At 37.4% G+C, this 23371-nt stretch overlaps 1 protein-coding gene across 1 annotated transcript; it reads left to right on the forward strand.

Moving 5' to 3' along the window:
* The first annotated feature begins 6477 nt into the window (after positions 1–6477).
* LOC113355605 lies at positions 6478–17929 on the forward strand. Its single transcript, XM_026598511.1, has 4 exons — positions 6478–6632; positions 17182–17539; positions 17617–17791; positions 17874–17929. Exons 1-4 carry the CDS (start codon positions 6478–6480, stop codon positions 17927–17929), a joined length of 744 nt encoding a protein of 247 aa, XP_026454296.1.
* Positions 17930–23371: the final 5442 nt, after the last annotated feature.

Below are 23371 nucleotides of genomic sequence, written 5' to 3' on the forward strand. Positions count from 1 at the left end.
GCAACAAGGTTTGAATCTAATGAAGATGAAAATGAATATGTTAACACTTGTGTAGATTACTCAAGCATTGATCTTAATAATGATCAAGAGCCTATTTAAAGGGTGGAGCTTGAGGATGATGAATTTTTGAGTCTTCTAAAAAAGTTCCTTATAGCGAAATTTGGAGCCGCAAAAGAGTATGTGCCTTACAACAAAGAGGAGTGTGTTGAGTATGTGACCGGTTTGACCCATATTTTGGAAGACTCAATTGATCTTGCAAAGGATTGTAACGATGATGTTATGTCGAGACTTTAGTTAAGGCAGAAACGGACGAATAATACATGCAAGGTTTGATAGAGGACCACGATGTGCCAGAGGTAAGTAATTCACTTGAATTCTTTAAGGATGAAGAGGATATCATAACACAAGAGTTGCAAGGTTTGTCTAATCCTTTGCCTATTAATCCTTCTCCTTTACCTCTTATTGGTTTGAATATATGTGCTTCGAGAATATTGTTAAATGACTTTGTTTCTCGATATCCGCCATTAGAAACATTTGATTCTCATACTATAAATGTTTGAAAAGAAGAAACCATAGAAGTTCCTGATTTCTATGTTCTTTATACACTTCCAAGTGTAGAAAAGAATAAGTGTGGGGAAAACTTCTATGGGGCGATAGATTCACTTCTGTTTTCTTGTACTAATATTTGTGTGAAGCGAGTATTTGCAAAACAGGTTACGTGGAAGGATCCCCAACTTTTCAGATTGTTGGTGTATGGGGAATCCAACCTGCAAGTCGGGCTGACTACTTTAAACTAAGCGCTGCATGGGAGGCAACCCATTTGTATCTCTTATCTTTTAATTTTTCTTGTCTTGTTTTTAGTTTTTGTTATCTTGTATTTACTTTTTCTGATTTCTTGTCACTTTTCATAATAAGATTTCCCACCTTGACTTTCTTTGGACGATTCAATTTACATTGAGGACAATGTAAAGTTTAAGTGTGGGGGAGTGGTTAAGCATTTGCATTGTAAATTTTTCATGATTTTTCAACTTTTTTGTAAATTAGTGAATGAAAAACTCCAACTTGTGGTTAGTTTAGAGTCACATAGTATACATGTCGCTAAGATTACATCGAGATTCTCATAAGAGTTACTGAACTTAGAGATGACAGAGAACATGATTGGGTTTCTTACTTGTATGAGAGTTAAAGTTGGATTTAACCATGCCAGTGGAAAATAAGGTGCAGACTGAATTCGGTATTAGAGATGTGGTCCCCTATAGTGGATACTACCCATGTTACGTCATGAGATGCACCGACCTTCACTTCTTTGTACGTGTCTAAATATGTGATTTTAGAGTGTATGTCATCGTACGTTAATTTCGGGTAGAATGGTGAGCTACCCAACCTCCCACCAATAGAAGCACTATTTTGATCTGTTGAGTGCTATTTTATCAATCATGATGGTGACATCGAATTGCTAACTTACATACCACTTGTAATCTTGTTCGCAGTTAGCACCATCCACTTTATCTCTCTCTACACCAACAGGTCCGTAGAAACACTAGCATCATCAACAAGAGGAGCATCACAAATTTGAAGGAAATTTGAAGACGTTCAAGGTTTACAAGCAACGGTACAGAAATGAGCAGATTTCGTATTCAAGTAAAGCAACAAGACAAGAAGCAGAAATTTTACAAGTTGAAGACTATTGTACAAGAGTGAAGATTATCAAGATGAGAGTCAAGAAGTTTATGATATCGAGATATACAAGTTGTGAAGAATCAAGACGTAAAGTACTTACACCCTGGCCTTTGTACTTGCATTTTTTATTTTATCGTTATTCTGTATTTGTATTATTTTCCCTTGTCAAAAAAAAAAAAAAAAAAAAAAAAACTTGGGACATGGTCATCATTACGCTAGGTCCCTTGTCAAAAAAAAAAGAAAGAAAAAAGAGACAAGAAAGAAGTTTACTAGCCTTGCGTTTTTAGGGGCCACTCAAAAGGAATTAAGGGCCACCTTTTTATTCCCATCCATTGAAGGAGGTTAAGGGGTGTCTTAAAAATAGAAAATTGTTTATATTGTCCTTCACCTTTATACTAAATCTAAACCTATATCCTTTATTTTCATAATCATATCATTCCTCTTCTTCTTCTCTTTTCTACCCATTGAATTTTTTTTCATCATTTTAATTTTGATTGAAAACAAAGATCGTCGATCAAACAAATGTTATGATTGATTGTTTAAAATTAAAACCCAAAATTCATTAACCTTAAAGTTGAAACTTAGAACATCAAAAAAAAGGAGTTCAATAAACAAAACGAATAGATGATAGTAGTGGTGATTCAAAATTAGGATTTGATTACTTGAAATCAAAAAATTGATCCGAAAATTTTCTTGGATTTACAGTAGCAGAAACATAATCGGTAGATAACTATCTATTTTACCTACCGATTAGGGTTGATGTTCTTGGATTTACAGTAGCAGAAACATAATCGGTAGATAATAATCTACTTTACCTACCGATTATGGTTGATGTTCTTCGTTTCTTAAGAACATCAACCATAATCGGTAAGTAAATTGATCGATATCTACCTATTATTCTTGATTCTAAAAATTAAATTTCTTTGTACAAAAAGTTACGCACAATCGATAGATAACGAACACTATTAACTACCGATTGTGAAAGTCGAAAATTTTGAAATTTTTGTTAAGTTTTGAAAATTTGAATTTGAGGCCATGAACACAATCAGCAGATAATAAGCATCACTTATTAACACAATTTACTTCCGATTATGGTAGTACTAAAATTCGAAAATTTAGTATTTTCGGAGGTTAAAGTAACACACTTTACTACCGATTATGGTAATACCAAAGTTCGAAAATTTTAGGATTTTGGTATAATCGTATTTTGGGGCCAATATACATTCGGAAGTCAAATTTACTACCAATTATGGTAGTACTAATATTCGAAAATTGAATATATTCGGAGGTTAAAGTAACACACTTTACTACCGATTATGGTAGTACCAAAATTCGAAAATTTTAGGATTTTGCAAAATCACATGTTGGGTCCAATATACATTCGGAAGTCAAATTTACTACCGATTATGGTAGTGCTAAAATTCGAAAATTGAGTATATTCGGAGGTTAAAGTAATACACTTTACTACCGATTATGGTAGTACCAAAGTTCGAAAATTTTAGGATTTTGGCAAAATCTCATTTTGAGGCCAATATACGTTCGGAAGATAAATTTACTACCGATTATGGTAGTGCTAAAATTCGAAAATTTAGTATATTCGGAGGTTAAAGTAACACACTTTACTACCGATTATGGTAGTACCAAAGTTCGAAAATTTTAGGATTTTGGCAAAATCTCATTTCGGGGAAAATATAGATTCGGAAGTTAAATTTACTACCGATTATGGTAGTACCAAAATTTGAAAATTGAATACATTCAGAGGTTAAAGTAACACACTTTACTACCGATTGTAGTATTAACTACCGATTGTGGAAGGGTAATTTTTCCATTATGAAATACGCGAGATAAGGGCTAGCTTCAATTTACGTTTGGGTGACCCTATTTTGTCTTATTGTTGGCCCCTAATTCCTTTTGGGTGGCCCCTAAAAATGCTAGGTTTATTAGGTTCATCATTAGTTTTAATATTTTGTTTGTTTTTGTATTTACTTTATTTATTTTGCATCTTACAAAAAAAAAAAGAAAAAAAAGAAAGAAAAATAGAAAAAAAAAAGAATTTTTTTTATTGCATCATATTTTGGTTTGTTTAGTTCGTTTTTGGTTTTGTATTCATTCAATAAAGCCAATGAAAGAAGAAATATCCATGATGAAGTTTCAAGCAACAAGGAATTAGAGGAAAGAGTTACATTATCAAGATTCTACGAAGTTCAAGATTTCATCATCAAGAGTTGAAGACCGAAGACGAAGATGAAGACAAGGATTGAAGACCGAAGACGTTTCTATGGATGCTGTGAGAGTGGTGCTAACTGCACGCCAAACGGATAACGAGGTAAGTAAGCATATTCCCACCTTCGTTAAGTGGTTGATTTCCTTTCTTAGAGATCGTTAGAAAAAAAGGGTTTTCAAAATGAATAAAAGATGTAGGTTTCCAAAACAATTCGGAGGGTTTTTGCCTTCCTACCATTCAATGTGTCACAGGATTTTCTCTTCACTCCTACCTGGACACATGTGTGACCCTTAAAAAACTATTTATTATTGAGAGCAACTTCATAAAACCCTTTCTTGTGAGGCAGAGTCGAGACTTTTGATCACTCTGAACCCGAATTTCTTTCGATAAGGGATGGTTATTTCTCTCTCAACTTTTAAGGATGAGATTGTGTTCATATATGTGTCTAACTTTTTATGACTAGTGTGCAGAATCTTTATGTCTTCTTAGCGCGTTGGATGTTATCATTTCGGAGAACTAGTAAGTTGGAAAAGTAGGTTTTGTGGGTATACCTCTAGTAAACCCTCACGAGACTATAACTCGTCCACTTGGGACATCTATGGGTTTAAAGGCTTTTTATACGTGCTAAGTGTGACCGTAGCCTCGACGACACGGAGTTGTATGTATATTTTAGAATTTGTTTTGTTTGATTTGCTCGAGGACTAGCAAAGTCTAAGTGTGGGGAATTTGATAGGCGTCTAAAACACCTAATTTTATATCTAATATTTATGCTTTCTGTGCTATTGTCTTTGTGAACTGTGTCTCTTATGTTTGATTTTGAGTTTATTAGGTGCAATGGAGTCACTATGAGCAAAAGAAGGAGAAAACGTCCATTTTGAGCGTAAAAGGCAAAGTGGTCAATTCACATGCGAGCTATACTTGGAGCGGTCTAAGGTGCGCGAGAAGGAGGTGAAGAAGGAACTTTCAGTTCCTCAAAACTGACAGTTGAGTTGAGAAAAGAAGTTAACATTCTTTGGTGGCTTATTATGTTATTCTGGGTACCTCTTATCTACTCTCCTTGGGTGCATATATTCAAAATAATTCCTACACAAGACCTTTAATTCAAAGTTTATCCTATCATTGGTGTCACCTGAGATGAATTTGGGAGAAGTGAGAAAACGGTTGTTGTTATTGCCGAGAGAGTTCGAGAAGGAATCTACAATGGGTTATGAGAGAATTAGGCGATGTTGCTTCCGATTGGAGTAATGGAGGATTTTATACTGAACTCAAGACAATGAAGAACAGATTCAGGGGATTGATGGATGATGATTCTGAAGATGAGAAAAAAGACAAGACGCAGAATAATTGGTGGTCTGAGTTTGGGTATGATGGTGGAACTGAAGCTGAACCGGAAATTGTTGATGGGGGTTAATTTTATTAATGAAATCGAAGTTAGGGTTTTGATGTTGGATTCTGAATCTGAAATGTGTATGAACTGAATTTAATTAAGGGTTTTTGTCACTGTGAACGATGAAGTGAAATCAAGAGATCGATGGGTTTCGCAGAGAAGAAATTGATGACCAGAATGGGTCTGTGGTTGATTGTTGGATTGGAGCAGAGTTGTTGTTAATGCAGAGATGAATTTGTAGGTGCAATTGCAGGTTAGCTGAGATGATGTTGCTTCCATCACTACATAGTAATGAAATGGTGTTGTACAAATGATGCAGTGAACTATGGCCTAAGTCTGAGATGGAACTAAATTGCAAAGCAGATGGACATCGCAGGAATGCTCTGGATGTATGTTATTACAGGGATTTGAAGCTGCATAATGAAGTTAAAGCAGGATGCTGCCATGAGTTCTAATGATTTTGATGCAGCAACGAGGTGCAAGTGCAACGGCTACAGAATGGATGGTTTTATTTGGCATGTGCAGTGACTACCGCTGGTGGTATTAGCTCTAGTGCAGGGTTTGGTTCACTGAATGCCGTGTTCGAATTTGCAGTTGGTATTGATCTGAATACAAGGGTTCGCTTATGGATCTGAGTAAAGTCAGGTGGGAGATGTTGCTGCCATGGATGTTTGTGAGCTCAATGCAGGGGTAATGCTGAAATGAGTGAGCTGCGCGTGTGCCATCGATGATAGAAGAAGGAAATTAGGGCTGAGCCTGTGGCAGTGTTGCTGAGTGATTGAAGTTGCAATGGTTGAATTGAACTCAATTACAAGGATTTGAATGTGCTAGTACTGGTACTGAAACTGCTATGGGTATGTGGTGTTTAATGCTCAAGGGATTATGCAATGAAGAGACTGAGAATTGTTGTTGTTACAGGCTAATGCAGATGTGAGAAGAGTGCTAGAATGGGTTTGTGGATGAGCTGAGACCCATTGTAGGGATGTGGTTTGTTGTCGTTGAAAGAATGGTGAAGTAGTATTGCAACTGGTGCTAGAGAGTGTTGCAGTTTTGCTTGTGTGTGAAGTTGGATCTTGGCAGTAATGAAATGAAGCTACATGCGATGGTTTTGAGAAATGGCTCGAGTATCTGGGGTTATTTGCAGTGAGAATGTAAGAAGCAGCTGAGAATGAGTTGTTGCCGCATAATGGTCAAGGCTGGTACTGTTGTTGGTTATTACAAGCAGCTACCGCAGGAAATAGCACAGGTTATGGGAATGGCAAGCTGGTGGCGATGTACAGAGTTGGCTGGTGCAGTTGTGCAATATAGAGATGATGCTGCTGAGAGCTGGAGATTTCTAAGGTTGTGGTGCTGGTGGTAAAGGGTTGGAGATGCTTGTCAGTTCCACAAGACTGACAAGCATAGCAAGTGAATTTATGGGCCTGTGGGTTAGAATGAGCTACGGGCTTGGACTGGATGACAAGGAAACATACTGGCCGGTGGACAAGTGATTTGGAATTTTACTCGAAGTGAGATGGGCAGAACTGAAAAGTTATATAAAGGACCCTCTTCTCACACTTCGGGGAATCTTATCTTTACTTCTACTTTTGGTTCTAGGGTTTTAGACATGGAAACTTTTATTTTTCTTCTTGTTATGAACCCCATTAACATGAGTAGTTTATCTTATTATTGGTTATGGATTAATTTGATTTCACAAAGCATGTTTCTTGTTCAATAAATTAGTTTTGTCTCATAATTATCGATCATGATTCACTAGATTTATCGCCATGTATGATTTGATTGCTTGTTTAGTTGAGTGGACAATTGATTGAACTTGCATTCACATCTATTGCTAGTTTAGGTTTATTATACGCAAAAGTGGTATACCTTGAATGCAAGTAGCATAATTGTGGTCATTGCTTGTAGTGATGCATCCTAGTAATCGCAAGTGATTTATGACCTTTGTTAAATCAGATTAGTGCTTTTACACATTTGTTTGCTTTGATTGGCCTGATTTCATAGAACTTAATGCATCTAGGGAATTAAACTTGATTAGTGCTTTTACACGTTAGGTTGTTCTCTTAGATATAATTCATATTCGCATCTTTTAATGTGTTTGTTGATGACAAGAGGAAATTAGCGGGATATTCTTGCGATCAAGGTATCCTAGGGCCTTTGATAATGGGAGATTAAATATTAATTCTAGTTATTGTGTTGAAAACATGTTTGTGATTGAAGATGAAATCCTTAACCAATATATTTATATCTTGATTTGCTTGTTTATTTATTTCTTTGCTTTTTTTTTAGTTTACTTTATAAAAATCAGAAAAATCCCCCTTTGTTTATATAAGAAATCGAAACAAACGACAACCTAGACATCTCTGTGGGAACGATCCTTTCTTACCCTTGCTGTATTATATATTTTGAGTAGTGAGAAAGTGTAATTTATTTTTGACGCATTCGACAGCAATCAGTTGGGAAGCTTAAGATCTTTGATCACGAACATTCATTCAAAACTAAGAATGTTGTGTTCAAAGCACAAAAGGACACTAAGTTACTTGATAAGAGTAAAAAAGTGTATATCTCTGAAGATGATCATTCTGAGACAGATTCATCGGATGAAGATCTTGACAAGTCAGTCTCGATGATCACAAGATAGTTTAGAGATCTTCTGTTGAAGAGAAGTAAACGGTTCTCCAGAGATAAACCTAAAGCATCAGTTAAACCTCATAATCGTATTCCTCCTAAAAACAGGGAAACAGATGAGACTGATGATGATGATATGCCTCAGTGCTTTAAGTGTAAAGGATTTGGTCATTTTGCAAACGAGTGTCCAAATCGTAGAAAATATACTGGGAACAAAGGTCTTGCTGCAAGTCTTGATGAAATGTCTGACATCTATGATTCTAATGAAGACGAGAAATCAAGTGTTGCACTTCTTGGTCAAAATATTGATTTTGATAACTGTAGAAATACATACATCAATCTCAATATTCTTTCAGAAGATAATCCAACTAATTTGGAAGAAAAAATTGACCCATTTTTTGGAAACTCTGTTTGTAATGTTTCAGGTTCCACCATGTGTCTAGCTGCATACACATCTCAAAAGCATGATTTATATCCTAGTTTGACGTGTTCCTATTGTTCTCTAAAGGGTCATGAACTTTCAAGGTGTTACAAGTACAAACACCAATTGAGGCACGTCAACAAACTTCAACGAAGAGCAAATCATTTAGCAAGGAAGCTTTAACTTGCTTAGAAGACCGCTGAGGTATGTAGGATCTTATCTTCGTCTAAGAAGTTAGTTTCCAAGGATAAACCAAGACCATTAGAGAAGAAAGTATGGTCAAGTCGTTTCGATAGACAAAATTCTGAGGATTCCTCTCAAGAGGAAAATGGTGGACAAATTGTTGTTCACCGCAACGCAACTTGATTGTGTTGATTTGGAAATCTTGTCTCATGTGCCTGATCAAAAGAGACAATGATTTTGTACCTCTTAGGCTTTAGGAAAAGTTTTCTTTCTTCTTTTCTTAGTTTTTTTCTTCCTGTCTATCAAATGAGGGTTATTATCGACAATTCCACTCTTTATAGGGTTGTGAGTTGGACGTGTGCGAATCTGTTTAAAGGTTTCTAAACCCTACATTCATGTTTCCTTCGTTGTGACTTCTTTTTATCTCAAGACTACTTGTTGAGTTCAATTTGTGATTTCCTCTCACAAACCCATACGTTATGGATACTCCAAGCATGATATCTTCTGATGGAAAAGATGTTAATGTGATTTTTAAGTCATCAATCATGAAGGAAAAAGAAAAATCTCCGTTATCTCCTACCTTGAAAAGAAAACGAAGGAATGTGAGGAAGCCAAGAGACATTCCTTCAAACTCTCAGAAGTTTTCTGGTGTTCTTGAAGAGTTGAAGGAGATTCAACAAATAAAGGCTTTTGTGTATAAGACTCATGAGATTCAGAAGGCCCTGGTTCGACAACATCAGCCAAGAAGGTTTATTGATATAAACTCCTACCTTATTGAACCTTATGTTCCAATGGTTGTTGACGACAAGGAGTTCGGGGACGATAAAGAATTCTTCAAAGGTCTTAACATCTAGTAAATCTTCTATATTTATGTTTTTGTTTAGAAGAATAACTAGAGGTTGGAATAGCCATTATTGTGATTACACATATCTACCCAACATTTTCATCTTCATGTTTTTAGATTTATTGATTTAATTCTAGATTGTTTGGAAGATGATTTTTGCAGTATTAATCTTTATGATTTTATATATTGCAAGTTTGTTATGGGATGTGTGTGTTTACTTCCGTGAACTTGACTATCCCATATCTTGTCAAAAGTAAAGTCTTTCGAATGTCGATATTCATGTATTGATAAAAGAATGAATAGACTTTTGACAAATACAAAACTTAAGCCTATATTGTCAATTATTGATGGAAGATAGGTTAAAATCTTTTGTTTGAAAGGATTATGTCTATTAAATGTCGTTATGCAAATAGTGATGGAAAATAGAATGAATCCTTGTATATTCCGCAGTAATTGATCTTCCCTGATCCATATTTTATGTATTACTGTGAGGATCCGTAAAGTGTCTTATGTTGAGCACTAAACAACCAAGTTGATTATTTTTGATTAGATATGTTGTTGTTCCGTAAGGTACTTTATGTCGAGCAAATTCAACTAAGTTAATCATCTTGTTTGGTTATTTAGTTATGACTCCATAAGTCTTCTTATGTTTGAGCGTTCATGACTGGGTTGATTGTTTTCATGATTAACTTAGTCATTGCTCCATAGACTCTCTTATGTGAGTATGACCAATTAAATTGATTACTTGGTGATTAGTTTGATTTTGTACTTCGATTAGATTAATTATGGATTTACTTGTGATTAATATAATTGAGTGCTATTAAGTCTCCATAAGTTTACTTGTGTTGAGCATTTTCAGTTAAATTAATCATGAACTTCTTGTGGTTAATTTAATATTTTGGATTCAAATTCGTACTTGTATGTGATTTTTTATGTCCAAATAAATCCTTCTTTTCCCTTTCGAAATTAAGGTCGCTCTTGTTGTTCCCTTGGGAATGACATATGATGGGGGGAGTTCTTTTTGAACTTGCGCTTAATTGCCAAATCTTTGTGGGGAGTGCGGCTATGGAATATTATAAGGGTTATCTTGTATCTTTATAAACTCCTTGATGAATGCATTTAGCTTCGGCTTTATGATTGCATCTAAACAACAAGTTGATATTTTTGCTTTCTTTTGGTCATGAAATGTCTCTTTCGGAAATTTCATTAGGATCATGTTCTTGTACCTTTGCCAATTTTATTGACAAAAAGGGGGAGAATTAATATGTAGTTCACATTACAAATACATATGGTTTTCGGATCATTATGTAAAGGGGAGTGGTTTCCATGTGAGATGGAGTATTGACTAAGGGGGAGTGATACATATCACCATAGTATTGTTGTTGAAGTTGTGATATAATTGAACTTTAATGATGTATAATGATACTATGACACTGTATAACAATGATTGAGAACTATTGTTTTCTTGTTGTTATAGCTACGGATTTTCAACAACGATGATGCTAAACTTAAAACCTTTGGGATCATTGGAGTACTTGGAAGTGACGAAGATTTCGAGTAATGTTGAAGATTAGGCATGTGGAATAGGAGCTACAAAAGTTAATTTATTTATTTTTTGCATTCCATATGTATTAATAGTTTTGTCACTAAAATTGACAAAGGGGGATATTGTTAGAGCATTGCTCGGTCAAACTCGCATGCGTTGCTATCTCAAGCATGTTTGTCAATATTAGTGACCAAAACTATAAGTCTTGATTACTAGCCTATTAGAGCTAAGGTCTTGGATTAGGATAGAAAGTGTAGTTGAGCTCAAGACTCCATGGGAATCATCATACAAGACGAAGGACTGCTCAAGGAACTGGTGGATGTTTATCGACTAAAAGGTATGTGGAGACTTGAACTTATCTATAACTCAAAAGTCTATTTACTCTATCTCCTAGTCTTGAGACAAAAGTCGTATTGATATATAGACTTTCATTATACACATTTGTTATTTCGATCCGAGTTTATCTCGCCTATCTATTTCTCGAAATATGTGTTGGTAAGCTTTCACTTTAACCAATTCATCTTTACCAAGTGACGAAAGTCATGTTATGTTTCAATAACTTTGAAAATTGCTCTGACGAAAAATGGTCTGTGAATAACGGCTATATAACATTCTCTGAGAATGTTTCAATGATTGAAATGAGAGTTTAGATTACATGACCATTGGGGGATATAAGCATTGTTGTGGAAACACATATATGCATAAGTCATATTCCTTGAACTAAAGTTTGCTAAACTTTGTTGATCAAGAAAAGTTGGAAGTGGCGTGAGCCAAGTCCGCGAACTTGCGGAACTTCTCGGCCCGAGATTTTCTGCTGGAGTTTGTGTACTCCTTCCATGAGCTTAAGTCCGCGAACCCAGTCCGCGAACTTGAGCAGGTTATATCTAAAGTCGGTTGTTCTTGAACTAATGTTTAAATAAACTAAGGAATGTTTTTGCAAACCGTGGCTATGAAGTTCATGAACCGATTCGAGTGAATCAAACCGATTTTTCTTCAATTGTGTCTTGTGTAGTTACATAAGATTTCCTTGCAATTGAACAACTCTCTAACTAGTTCATTTGAGTCATTTGAACTAGTTATGGTGAAGAAGAATAAGGTTTATATGAGAGTAATCATATGGCTAACCATTTGGTTGACTTGTTGAACCAACAAATGTTAATGTTTGGGTACGGTTCATAAACCCAAAATTGGACATTTCATTTGTGTGTGACAAGCTAAGTTTTCGATCTAACGGTTGAGAAATATTAGCTTGAATCTAATCAGGTTTTCATCTAACGGTGAATATTGAATGATTTGTTACTAAGCTAACATTGATTGCGAACCCTGATTTGAAAGTGTATATAAGGGAGAACTCTAGAAACTGGGAAACCTAATCCCCACACATTCTGTGTGATACTAGTTGTGCTAAGCTAGAGTCGATTCTCCTTTAACCTTTGGTTTCTTCTTCTAAACCAGGTAAACGACTTAAATACTTCATTGGAATTGTGAAGCCAGACCGATACTACTTTTCTTGTAGTTGTGTGATCTGATCTTGCATCTTCTATCGTACGAGTACAATTGAAATAATTGGCTTGAGATTTTATATCTCCGATAGGCAAGATAGAAAAGTAATCACAAACAAACTTCGTCTCATCGTTTGTGATTCCGCAATATCTTTTTTCGCTGCGTCGATTAAGATTATTTTGAGGTGATTGATAATACTAAATTGTTCTTCGAGAATATAAGTCTGGTATTATTGATTGGTTCATGTTCACCTTGATTTATCAAAAGACGGAACAGAACTCGTAGGTATATTCGTGGGAGACGAATTTATCTATTATCGTAGACTTTTCTGTGTGATACAGATTTGTTTATTAAAGTCTTCGACTTTGGGTCGTATAAACTCTTAGTTGTGGGTGAGATCAGCTAAGGGAATGAAGTGTGCAGTATCCTGCTGGGATCAGAGGCATAGGAGCATAACTGTACCTTGGATCAGTGTGAGATTGATTGGGGTTCAACTACAGTCCAGACCGAAGTTAATTTAGAGTAGGCTAGTGTCTGTAGCGGCTTAATATAGTGTGTATTCAATCTGGACTAGATCCTAAGGTTTTTCTGCATTTGCGGTTTCCTCGTTAACAAAATCCTGGTGTCTGTGTTATTTCTATTCCGCATTATATTTGTTTATATAATTGAAATATCACAGGTTGTGCGTTGTTCAATCAATTAGAGTATCCGACCTTTTTGGTTGTTGATTTAAATTGATTGACACTTGGATATTGGTCTTTGGTACCATCCAAGTTATCTCTCTTTGATAAAGACTCGCAGATTTCTATTTGGCTGAGGAAAGATCAAATCGAGAGATTGAGATATAAACTCTTTGATATACTTTAAATCTAGATTGAGTCTGACTGTCTGGTTGATTCTCTAGAAAGTATATTGGAGTTTGTCCATACAGATTGCTAAGCGAAATATTGGGTGTGGTTGTTAGACCCCCGCTTTTTCAATATGCATGTATTGATACAAGATCGATGAACTTTTGACAAACAAAAGTTAAGCCTATTATGTCAATTCTTTGATAGAAGATAGGTTAAAATCTTTTGTTTACGAGGATTATGTCTGTTGTATGTCATTGTGCAAATAGTTATCGGAAGTAGAATGAATCCTTGTATATTCCGCAGTATTGATCTTCCCTGATCCATATTTTATGTATATACTGTGCGGCTCCATAAGTATTCTTGTGTGAGCATTTCCAACTAGACTAATCATAGATTCATTTGTGGTTATTTTGGTTGTGTATTCCGATTAAATTAATCACGTGTTCTCTTGTGGTTAGTTTAATTGAGATTTTTGGATACAAAATCATTTTTTGGTTTTTGGTGTCCAAAGAAATCCTTCTTTTCTCATGAAAGTAAGGTCGCTCTTGTTGTTCTTTCGGGAATGACATCAAATGGGGGAGAGTTCTTTTGAACTTGCGCTTAATTTCCATATCTTTGTGGGGAGTGCGGTTGTGGAATTTTTGAGGAGTTATATTTTATCTTTATAAACTCCGTGATGAATGCATTTAGATTCGGCTTTATGATTGCATCTATACAAAGTTGATATATACTTTTCTTTGGTCTTGAAGTGTCTCCATGAAAATTTCATTAGGATCCCGTTTTCATACCTTTGCCAATTTTATTGACAAAAAGGGGGAGAATTAATATGTAGTTCACACTACAAATACATATGGTATTCGGATCATTATGTAAGGGGGAGTGGTTTTCGTGTTGAGACGAAGTATTGACTAAGTGGGAGTGATACATATCACCATAGTATTGTTGTCGAAGTTGTGATATAAGAACTTTGATGTTGTGTAATAATACCATGACATTGTATAACAATGATCGAGAGCTTTTGTTTTCTCATTGTTATGGCTACGGAACTTCAACAATTATCATGTTGAACTGAACATCTATGGAATCATGGGAGTACTTGGAAAAAGACAAAGTTTTCGAGTAGTGTTGAAGCACCAATGAGATCAAGCATGTGGACGAGAACCTACAAAGTTTTATCTATTTTGTAATCCATATGTATGATAGTTTTCTCACTAAAATTGACAAAGGGGGAGATTGTTAGAGCACTGGTCGGTCGAACTCGCATGCGTTGCTATCTCAAGCATGTTTGTAAATATTAGTGATCAAAACTATGTCTTGATTTCTAGTTTACTTATGACTAAGTCTCGGTCTAGGATAGTTAAGTGTAGTTGAGCTCTAGACTCCATGGCGATCATCTTACGAAGACGAAGAACTCCTCGAGGAACCAGTGGAACTTCATCCAACTAAAAAGGTATGTGGATACTTGAACTTATCTATCACTCAAAAGTATATCTACTCTATCTCCTACTCTTGAGACAAAGTCGTATAAGTATGATAGTTTTCATACATACACATTTGTTATTTCGAGCCAAGTTTACTCGTCTATCTTTTTCTCGAAATATGTGTTTGTAAGCTTTTGCTTTAACCACTTTCATCTTTACCCGTGACGAAATTCATGATGATGACTCAATCTTGAAAATAGCTTTGATGATGATAGTCGTGAATAACAATTGTTATAACATTATAGAAGAATGTTTCAATGATTGAAATGTAGAGTTGAGATTACCAACTATGGATATAAGCATATATAGTGTGTCCGCACATTAGTGTATAAATCCATGTGTCGAGAACCAAGTGTGTGCATATGTGTGCATACGGTATTGGTGAAGGAGACAGGTTGGGTACGTGTACCCGTACGCGTACCAGCGGAAGTTTTCAACCGAAAATTTCTGCTGAGTTTGTAGTTTGAAAACTAGTAAACCAGTCACCTTAGGTACGCATACCCGTACGCGTACCCACGGAAGTTTTCGAACCGAAAATTTCTACTGAGTTTGTAAACTCAAATCCGGTATCTAAGGTACGCATACCCATACGCGTACCCAAGCTGGTTATTTCTCAAATCGGTAGTTCATGAACTTAAAACAATAAATTATAAGGAATGCAATCTTTGCAAACTGTGGTTATATTGTTCATGAATTGATTCAAATTGATCAAACCGATTTTGTTTCAATTGTGTCTATGAATAAAGACCTAAGAAATTGAACAACTCTTAAACTAGTTCTTATGAGTAATTTGAACTAGTTATGTGAAGAAGATGAATACGGTTAATATGAAAGTGTTCATATGGCTAACCATTGGTTAACTATTTGTGAACCAACTAAGTGTACACGTTTAGGTACGGTTACTCAAACCTAAATGAATATATTTGTGTGTGACAAGCTAAGTTTCGATCTAACGGTTGAAAGATATTAGCTTGAATAAATCAGATTTTTCATCTAACAGTGAATATTGAATGTTTTTTTACCAAGGTAACTTGGATTGCAAACCCTGATTTGAAAACTATATAAAGGAGACATCTAGCAACTGTAAAAACTAATCCTCACACCTCCTGTGTGATACTAGTTGGTTTTGCTAGAGTCGATTCTCCTTTAACCTTAGGTTTCTTCTCGAGACCCTGTAGGTTAACGACTGAAAGACTTCATTGGGATTGTGAAGCCAGACAAAACTACTTCTCTTGTAGTTGAGCGATCTGATCTTGCCATTTTCTATCGTACGAGTTAATTAAATAATTTACTTGAGATTATATCTCCGATAGGGCAAGATAAAAAAAAATCACAAACATCTTCGTCTCATCGTTTGTGATTCCGCAATATCTAGTTTCACTACCATATGATTTAGATTATTATGAGGTGATTGATAATACTAGGCTGTTCTTCGAGAATATAAGTCCGGGTTATCAATTAGTTCTTGTTCACCTTGATTTATCAAAAGACGGAACAAAACTCATAGGTTTATCTGTGGGAGACAGATTTATCTATTATCGTAGACTTTTTTGTGTGATACAAATTTGTTTATTAAAGTCTTCGACTTTGGGTCGTAGCAACTCTTAGTTGTGGGTGAGATCATCTAAGGGAATCAAGTGCGTAGTATCCTGCTGGGATCAGAGACGTAAGGAGCGCAAATGTACCTTGAATCAGTGTGATATTGATTAGGGTTCAACTACAGTCCAGACCGAAGTTAGTTTGTAGTAGGCTAGTGTCTGTAGCGGCTTAATACAGCATGGTGTTCAATATGGACTAGGTCCCGGGGTTTTTATGCATTTGTGATTTCCTCGTTAACAAAACTTCTGGTGTCTGTGTTATTTCTATTCCGCATTATATTTTGTTATATAATTGAAATATCACAGGTTGTGCGTTGTATCGATCAATTATGAAATCCAACCTTTGGTTGTTGATTGGAAATTGATTGATCCTTAGATATTGGTCTTTGGTACCATCCAAGTTTATATCTCTTGTATTTGATAAAGACTCAGAGATTTCTATTTGTTTGAGTATAGATCAAATCGAGAGATTGAGATATTAAATCCTTGATATACTTTTTATTAAGATTGAGTCTGACTGTCTAGTTGATTCTCTTAAAAGTATATTAGAGTTTTTCCATACAGATTGCTAATCGAAATATTGGGTGAGGTTGTTGTACCCCCCGCATTTTCAAGGATGATCTTAAAAAGACTCAGAGATCCTTGGAGGCTTTTTTGTTGTCTCTTGAGAGAGCTAACAATGCTGCTAAAGTTGCTGAAAATGGGCGCAAAGCTGCTGATTCTGCTCTGGCTGTCGAGTCCTCCAAATCCATAGGTTCATTTCTTCTTCTCGTTATCTTTGTCTTTATTTTTTTTTGGTGGTATAGTCCTGAGACAACCTATGCCTTCCATCTGGTAGATCTAGTGATCTTAGACATCTCCAGAAACAGGTAGCCAAGTTGACCTCCGATGTTTGGTATTATCAGAAGAAGTTCGACAGGTTGATGAACGTGACTGTTCATAACGAATACCAAATCTCTCTTGAATCTGTTCATAATGCAGATCTTGTGAAGCAGATGGCTTCTCTCCGTAAAGAATATGACGAAGCTCTTAAATGGAAAGAGGATCTCATCTTAAAGCAAAAGGAGGATATTTCCTTAGTTGAGAAATGCCTCTCAGCCCAAGAAGTTATCCATAAAAAGTATCATGCAGATTTCGAAGATGCCTATGCTTCTTTGGATAAGGTTACTGCAGAGCGTAATGTTTTGTCTTCCGAGGTATGTTCTCTTAAGAATAGACTTGTTGAGGCTGGATCCGTGTCTTCTTCCATGTCTCATGCATCCATGGTTAATAGATTGGAAGTGTAGAGAATATGTACCAAGTTTTATCCTCTGAGAATGCTTCGCTCCGGATTGATGTTGAGGATCTTCGGACTGAACAAGATACCCTTGAGGAGGATCTTGAAGCTGTTGAGGTTGACCTTGCTGAGGCCCGACATAGTTTAGAAGAATCCCTTAGCCATGCCGGAGGTAGCTTAGGGTTTCTTCATTCCGCAGTAGCCTTTGTATTCATTATTGCCTTCGCTTTTACTTATCCCTTCTATTTCTGCAGGTCTTCAGGAACAGCTTGTTGGTGTGAATGCTAAGATTAACCGTCTTGAGGGCTAGAAATCTTCATTGGAGATTGCCCGTCAATTTGATACTGCTGCAAAGTTCAAGGTTGAGGCGCTCCAACAAGATAATGATCAACTTAGTGCTCAGGTGATAGAGCTTAATCAGAAATTAGCCTCGGATCTGGCATCTCAGGCCTCCCAAATGAAGGCGCAGTTCGAGAAGTCGGCTATTGATTACATCAATGGCGCCTTTGCGGAAGCGGAACGCCAGGCTAAAGGAGTAGTCTTTCCTCGTCTTCCTTATCCTTGATTCTTGTTGTTTCCAGCTTTTTTTAAGTAAACTCCCTGTTTTTTTATGTCCTCAGTTGAGGCATCTTTTCTATCTTTGATGTCTCTCTTCTTCGAAACAATGCTTTGTGAGGTTTTGAACCTTTGTTATCTGCAACTTTTTAAGACATGTTAGAAATATTTTGGTAAAATTGTGATTTCACTTATGTTGTTGCATGAATATTTTGTTTTTAGACATATTGTGTCCTTTTATACCGCACAATCAAGTTATCACAAGGTTCTAAGATATGTTTAACCTTTGGTGGAACATTCATCATCCTACTTTGGCTAGAAGGTACTGCGGTGGCGAGGGTTCCTACGTGGGCAATATTTTTCCTGTAACCCTACGCGTCCAGCGCGAAGACTGCTTTACTTCGACAAGGTATCTCTATACGGGATATCTTACTTTTTCTTATTGCCTCATGAAGGGAGTTATTGCCCCGAGGATCCGAGTATTGACATATGCGCAGTTATGTCTTGCCTTGTCTCATCGTCAATCCTGACGGAGGGTGTCTATTCTAACCCAATTGTATTTAATCAAAACTAACTTTCCTTTAGCAAAAAGTTTCATTCATTGATTAGTAAGGTTTATAATACCTTTTATCAGGGATAGAACATGGTAGGCTAGTGCACATTCCTTTCTTCTCCTGAGTGATCACCATTCTCTTACAGGGTAGTACTTTTTTAGATACATTGTATTCCAGGGATGTTGTAATACTTCACCTTTGGGGGTCCTTAGGTAATAAGACCCTTTTCCGGCAGTGTCGTGTATGATGTAAGTCTCGTCCCATGTTGGAGCCAACTTGCCCCACTCCTTCTTTCTTTGATATGGTGGTATTTTACGTAGTACGTATTCTTCGACCACAAAGTTTCTAGGGATGACCCGCTTGTTGTATTCCCGAGCTAGCCTTCGTTGGTAATTTACCATCTTTTGCAAAGCCACTTCCCGTCTTTCTTCAAGGTCGTCCAGCTTTTCCAACATCAATTATGTTGTTAGATTCTTCTCACATGCCTCTGTTTTTGTTGTTGGAAGTATTATCTCCGTTGGGATGACTGCTCGGCCCCGTAGGTTAGTAATAATGGTGTTTCTCCTGTAGCCGACCTTCTTGTAGTTCAATAGGCCCATAGGACATTGTGTAATTGTTTGCACCACCTTTTCTTGTATGCTGCTAGCTTCTTCTTTAAGTTCATCGCTATTGTCTTGTTGGTTGCCTCCGCTTGTCCATTGCTCTTAGGGTATATAGGAGTGGACTTGTTCTTCTGGATGTTGAAAGTATCAAACAACATGTCGATGTTTTTTCCTTGCAATTGCTTGCCATTGTGTGAAACTATGGCGGCTGGTATTCCGAACCTACATATGATTTTCTCAAATAAGAATTTAAAGACGTCTGTGTCCCTAATTCTTGCTAAAGGCTTTTCTTCCACCCACTCGGTAAAATAATCCGTAGCCACGATGAGGTATTTTCTTTTCGAGGTTCCCTTTATCAAGGGTCCAACAATATTAACCCCCCATTTGACAAATGGCCAAGGGCTAATGACTGAGTTTAGCTCCGTTGATGGTGCTTTGATCTTCCTGGAAAAGAGTTGGCATCTTTCGCATCGCTTAGCTACGTTCTTTGAATCTTCGTTCATGCTTAGCCAATAGTATCCTTGCATTTTATCTTTGATTTCCAAGGATCTTCTTTCGTTGTGGTTGCCTGCATCTCCGCTGTGTATATCGTGGAGTATTTACCTCCCTTAGGTTCGTGAGAGGCACCGCATTAGAGGTCCGAGAAATGACCTCCTATACATTATTCCATCACGAAGGCTATACATTACTGCTTTTGATTCGAGCTTCCGAGCTTCCTTAACATCGGCTGGTAAGGTACCTTTGTCTAGATACTGGTGGATTGGAATCCTCCAATCATCTTTTGCTTCGTCTCCATTGTTTTCATCTGACATGGACTGGTCCTTGTCAGATTCCTCATCTTCGTTATCTGACTCTTTAATTTTTTTCGTTCGCTTTTTTATCAGCTTCTCTCATGGACCTAGTTTGGACGGCCAAAGCCTCCTCAGCACCTGAGATAGGTCCTTCTATCGAAGTTTCATATATTCTTCCAATTTGTACGGTGGTGGTGTTTATATCCCTTAGCATTGATGATATGAATGCTAAGGCATTTGCGTGCCTGTTATCTTTTCGACAGACATGCCCGAATGTTATGTTTTTGATCTTAGACACATGCTCCTGAGCTAGCTTTAGGTACGAAGATAGCACTGGATCCAAAGTTTGGTACTTGAGCTCGATTTGTCTAATGACCAACTGTGAGTCACTAGTCAAACGAACATCTGATAAGCCTTGCTCCCTTTCCAAGCATAGACCATGTATGACCGCCTCGTACTCTGTGATGTTATTGGTGTATTGTTTGAATTCTAACCTGAATGCGTATATGAGTCGATCTCCAGTAGGGGTTGTGATTACAATCCATATGCCTGCGCCTTCGTCGTATGAGGAGCCATCTACAAATATCTCCCACCTTCGTGAATTCTGAGGTTCCAACAGGTCTTCGGGTTCTTGCTTGTCTTATTCCATTCTTGGGATGTCATCTATTTCTGCTTCGTCGTTGAGAGGTAGATCTTCCAGGAAATCTGCCAAGATTTGTGATTTCTCAGTCTTCCTTGTTTCGAAAATTATGTGGAACTGTTTGATCATGACATTCCATTTACCCTTCCAATTTTCTCCGTGCTATCGAGGATTTGACTTATCTGAGCCTTCGTGAAAACTCAGATGGTATGCGCATCAAAATATATCCTTAGTTTTTGTGTTTCCACTACTAAGGCATATATAAGTTGCTCCACCTTGGTGTAGTTACGCTCCGCTAAACTGAGTGTCTTGCTGATGTAGTAGATGGGTTTTTATCCTTGCCCTTGGTCTCGTACCAATACTGTGGTCACAGCGTAGCTTGTTGCTACTAAGTATAAGGTGAGTATTTCACCTGCCTCTGGCTTCTGTAGGATGGGTACTGAAGCCAAGTATTCCTTGATCTTTTGGAAGGCTTGTTCGCACTTCGTGGTCCACATGAACCTGCTTCCTTTCTTTAGTGTATCGAAAAATGCTTTGCATTTATCCGATGACCTTGCTATGAATATTCCCATGGAGGCTAAGATTCCATTTAACTTTTGTACTCCTTTTAGTGTTTGTTGAAATGGCATTTCCATTATTGCTCTGACCCTTTCTGGGTCCACTTCTATTCCTCGCTTAGTCACCAAGTATCCTAGGAATTTTCTTGAGGGTACTTCGAATGTGCATTTCTCAAGGTTTACTTTCATGTGAAAGCTTCTCATGACTTCGAATATTTCCTTTAGGCCTGACAGGTGGTTTTTCGCCTCTTTGCTCTTGACAAGCATGTCGTCCACGTAGACCTCCAGTATCTTTCCTATCCATGGCTTAAAGATTTTGTCTACCAATCGCTGGTATGTTGCCCCCGTATTTTTTAGTCCAAAAGGTATCCTTGTATAGCAATACAAGCCTCGTGGGGTAAAGAACATAGTATGCTCCTGGTCTTCTTCTGCAAGGGCGATTTGGTTGTAGCCTGAGTATCCGTCCATGAAAGATAGACTCTGGAGACCTTCGGTTGCATTGACAGCGGGTAGCTGTCCTTAGGGCATTCTTTGTTGAGATTGCTAAAGTCGGTACAAATGCGCACACCTCCGTTCTTCTTAGGCACAATCACCATGTTGGATATCCACGTGGGATACTTGACTTCTCGTATGAATCCTGCTGCTAGGAGTTTTTGCAACTTCTTCTCCACTGCTTCCTGGTAGATATCCGCCACCTTACAGATACGTTGTTTGAATGGTTCCATTTCCGGTTTGATCCGAAGGTGGTGGGAAACCATATTCGGGTCAATCCCTGGCATGTCCTCCATTTAACATGCAAAGACATCTACGTAGTCCCTTAGAAACCATTGTAGTTGCATCTCCTCTTCCTCTTATAGTAAAGTTCTGATGTTTATCATCTTTGGCTCTGCCTCCGTTCCGATGTTGATTTTCTTTGTTGGTTCCACCAGTGAGAAGGTTTGGTCCTGAGGTCGTAGAGGAGTGCATTTATGTAATTGTTATTTGGCAGAGACGTTCGCCCCCGGAGTGGCGGAAGTGCTTGCTTCCGAGACTGAGGTGGCTTCGGGTACTAGAAAGGCTCCTTCCTTTACTTCCTTGGTGTTTGATTTTCTTCTTTTCCTTTCGTGTTGCTCTAAAACGTCTCTTTCTTCGTTGAGTCTGACCTCTGCTAGGTTGCATAGCCTTGCATCTTGCTGATCACCTTTGATTTCCATTTCACCCATGGGTGTAAGGAATCGAAGGTATTGGTGATAGGTCGAGGATGTTCCTCTCAACCGATGGACCCATAGTCGTCTCATGATGACATTGTAGGGCGAAGGTGCTTCCACAACACATAACCTTGTATTGGTTACTAAGGATCCTGCGCATACCTGTAAGACGATTTCTCCTTTTGGTTTAGAGACTGCTCCGTTAAAACTGTATATTGTGCAGGTGGAAGAATACATTTGCTCAGCTGTCAAACCCATACGTAATTAAGGCTCGTAGAAAAATACATTTAGGGAGATGCCTCCATCAATGAGGACCTTGGTAACATTCCACCCGTGTATTGGTAGAGTGATCACAAGTGGATCGTTGTGCATCTCGACTTCCTGGTTGACGTCTCTTGTTGAGAATGTTAATGGCATGGCCATCCATTCTTCCCAAGTGCTAGTGGGTGATCCACTTAACTTGAAAACCTCGTGGGATTCTACTTTTATTCTGTTTCGAGCTAACTCGAGGATGTCTTCGAGTAACTCCTCCTGGCCTCCGCTGGAGAAGGTGATCATTTGATGTATTTGATGTCCTGAGGTAGTTCTACCCTTTTCTTGGAGGCTACCTCAGCATCAGCCGGTTGAATTTGTACATAATCCATGAACTTGCTTTCGTCTATGAATCTCTGAATCGTGTTTGGTAGGTGATAGCATGTGTCAGTTGTATGCCCGGTACTCCTTAGCCTCCTTTGTTTTGTCCGGTTTCTTTCCTCTAGTATTAGGGTAAGGAAAGCCCGGTTTTGTTCCTTCCTGGCTTAGAATATGAGAGAATGTTGTGTTCAGCTTTGTGTAGATTTTATCTACAAAATCTTCTCTTCCTTTTC

The sequence above is a fragment of the Papaver somniferum genome, chromosome 1 (assembly GCF_003573695.1).
Source record: "Papaver somniferum cultivar HN1 chromosome 1, ASM357369v1, whole genome shotgun sequence".
Lineage (NCBI taxonomy): Eukaryota > Viridiplantae > Streptophyta > Magnoliopsida > Ranunculales > Papaveraceae > Papaver > Papaver somniferum.

What these genes read in the sequence shown, in the direction of transcription:
- LOC113355605 (XM_026598511.1), top strand. Translation starts at nt 6,478, where the DNA reads ATGGTCAAGGCTGGTACTGTTGTTGGTTATTACAAGCAGCTACCGCAG. An exon ending in GAGAGCTGGAGATTTCTAAG is followed by an intron (nt 6,633 to 17,181) that starts GTTGTGGTGCTG and finishes TCCATCTGGTAG; the next exon opens with ATCTAGTGATCTTAGACATC. An exon ending in ATCCCTTAGCCATGCCGGAG is followed by an intron (nt 17,792 to 17,873) that starts GTAGCTTAGGGT and finishes CTATTTCTGCAG; the next exon opens with GTCTTCAGGAACAGCTTGTT.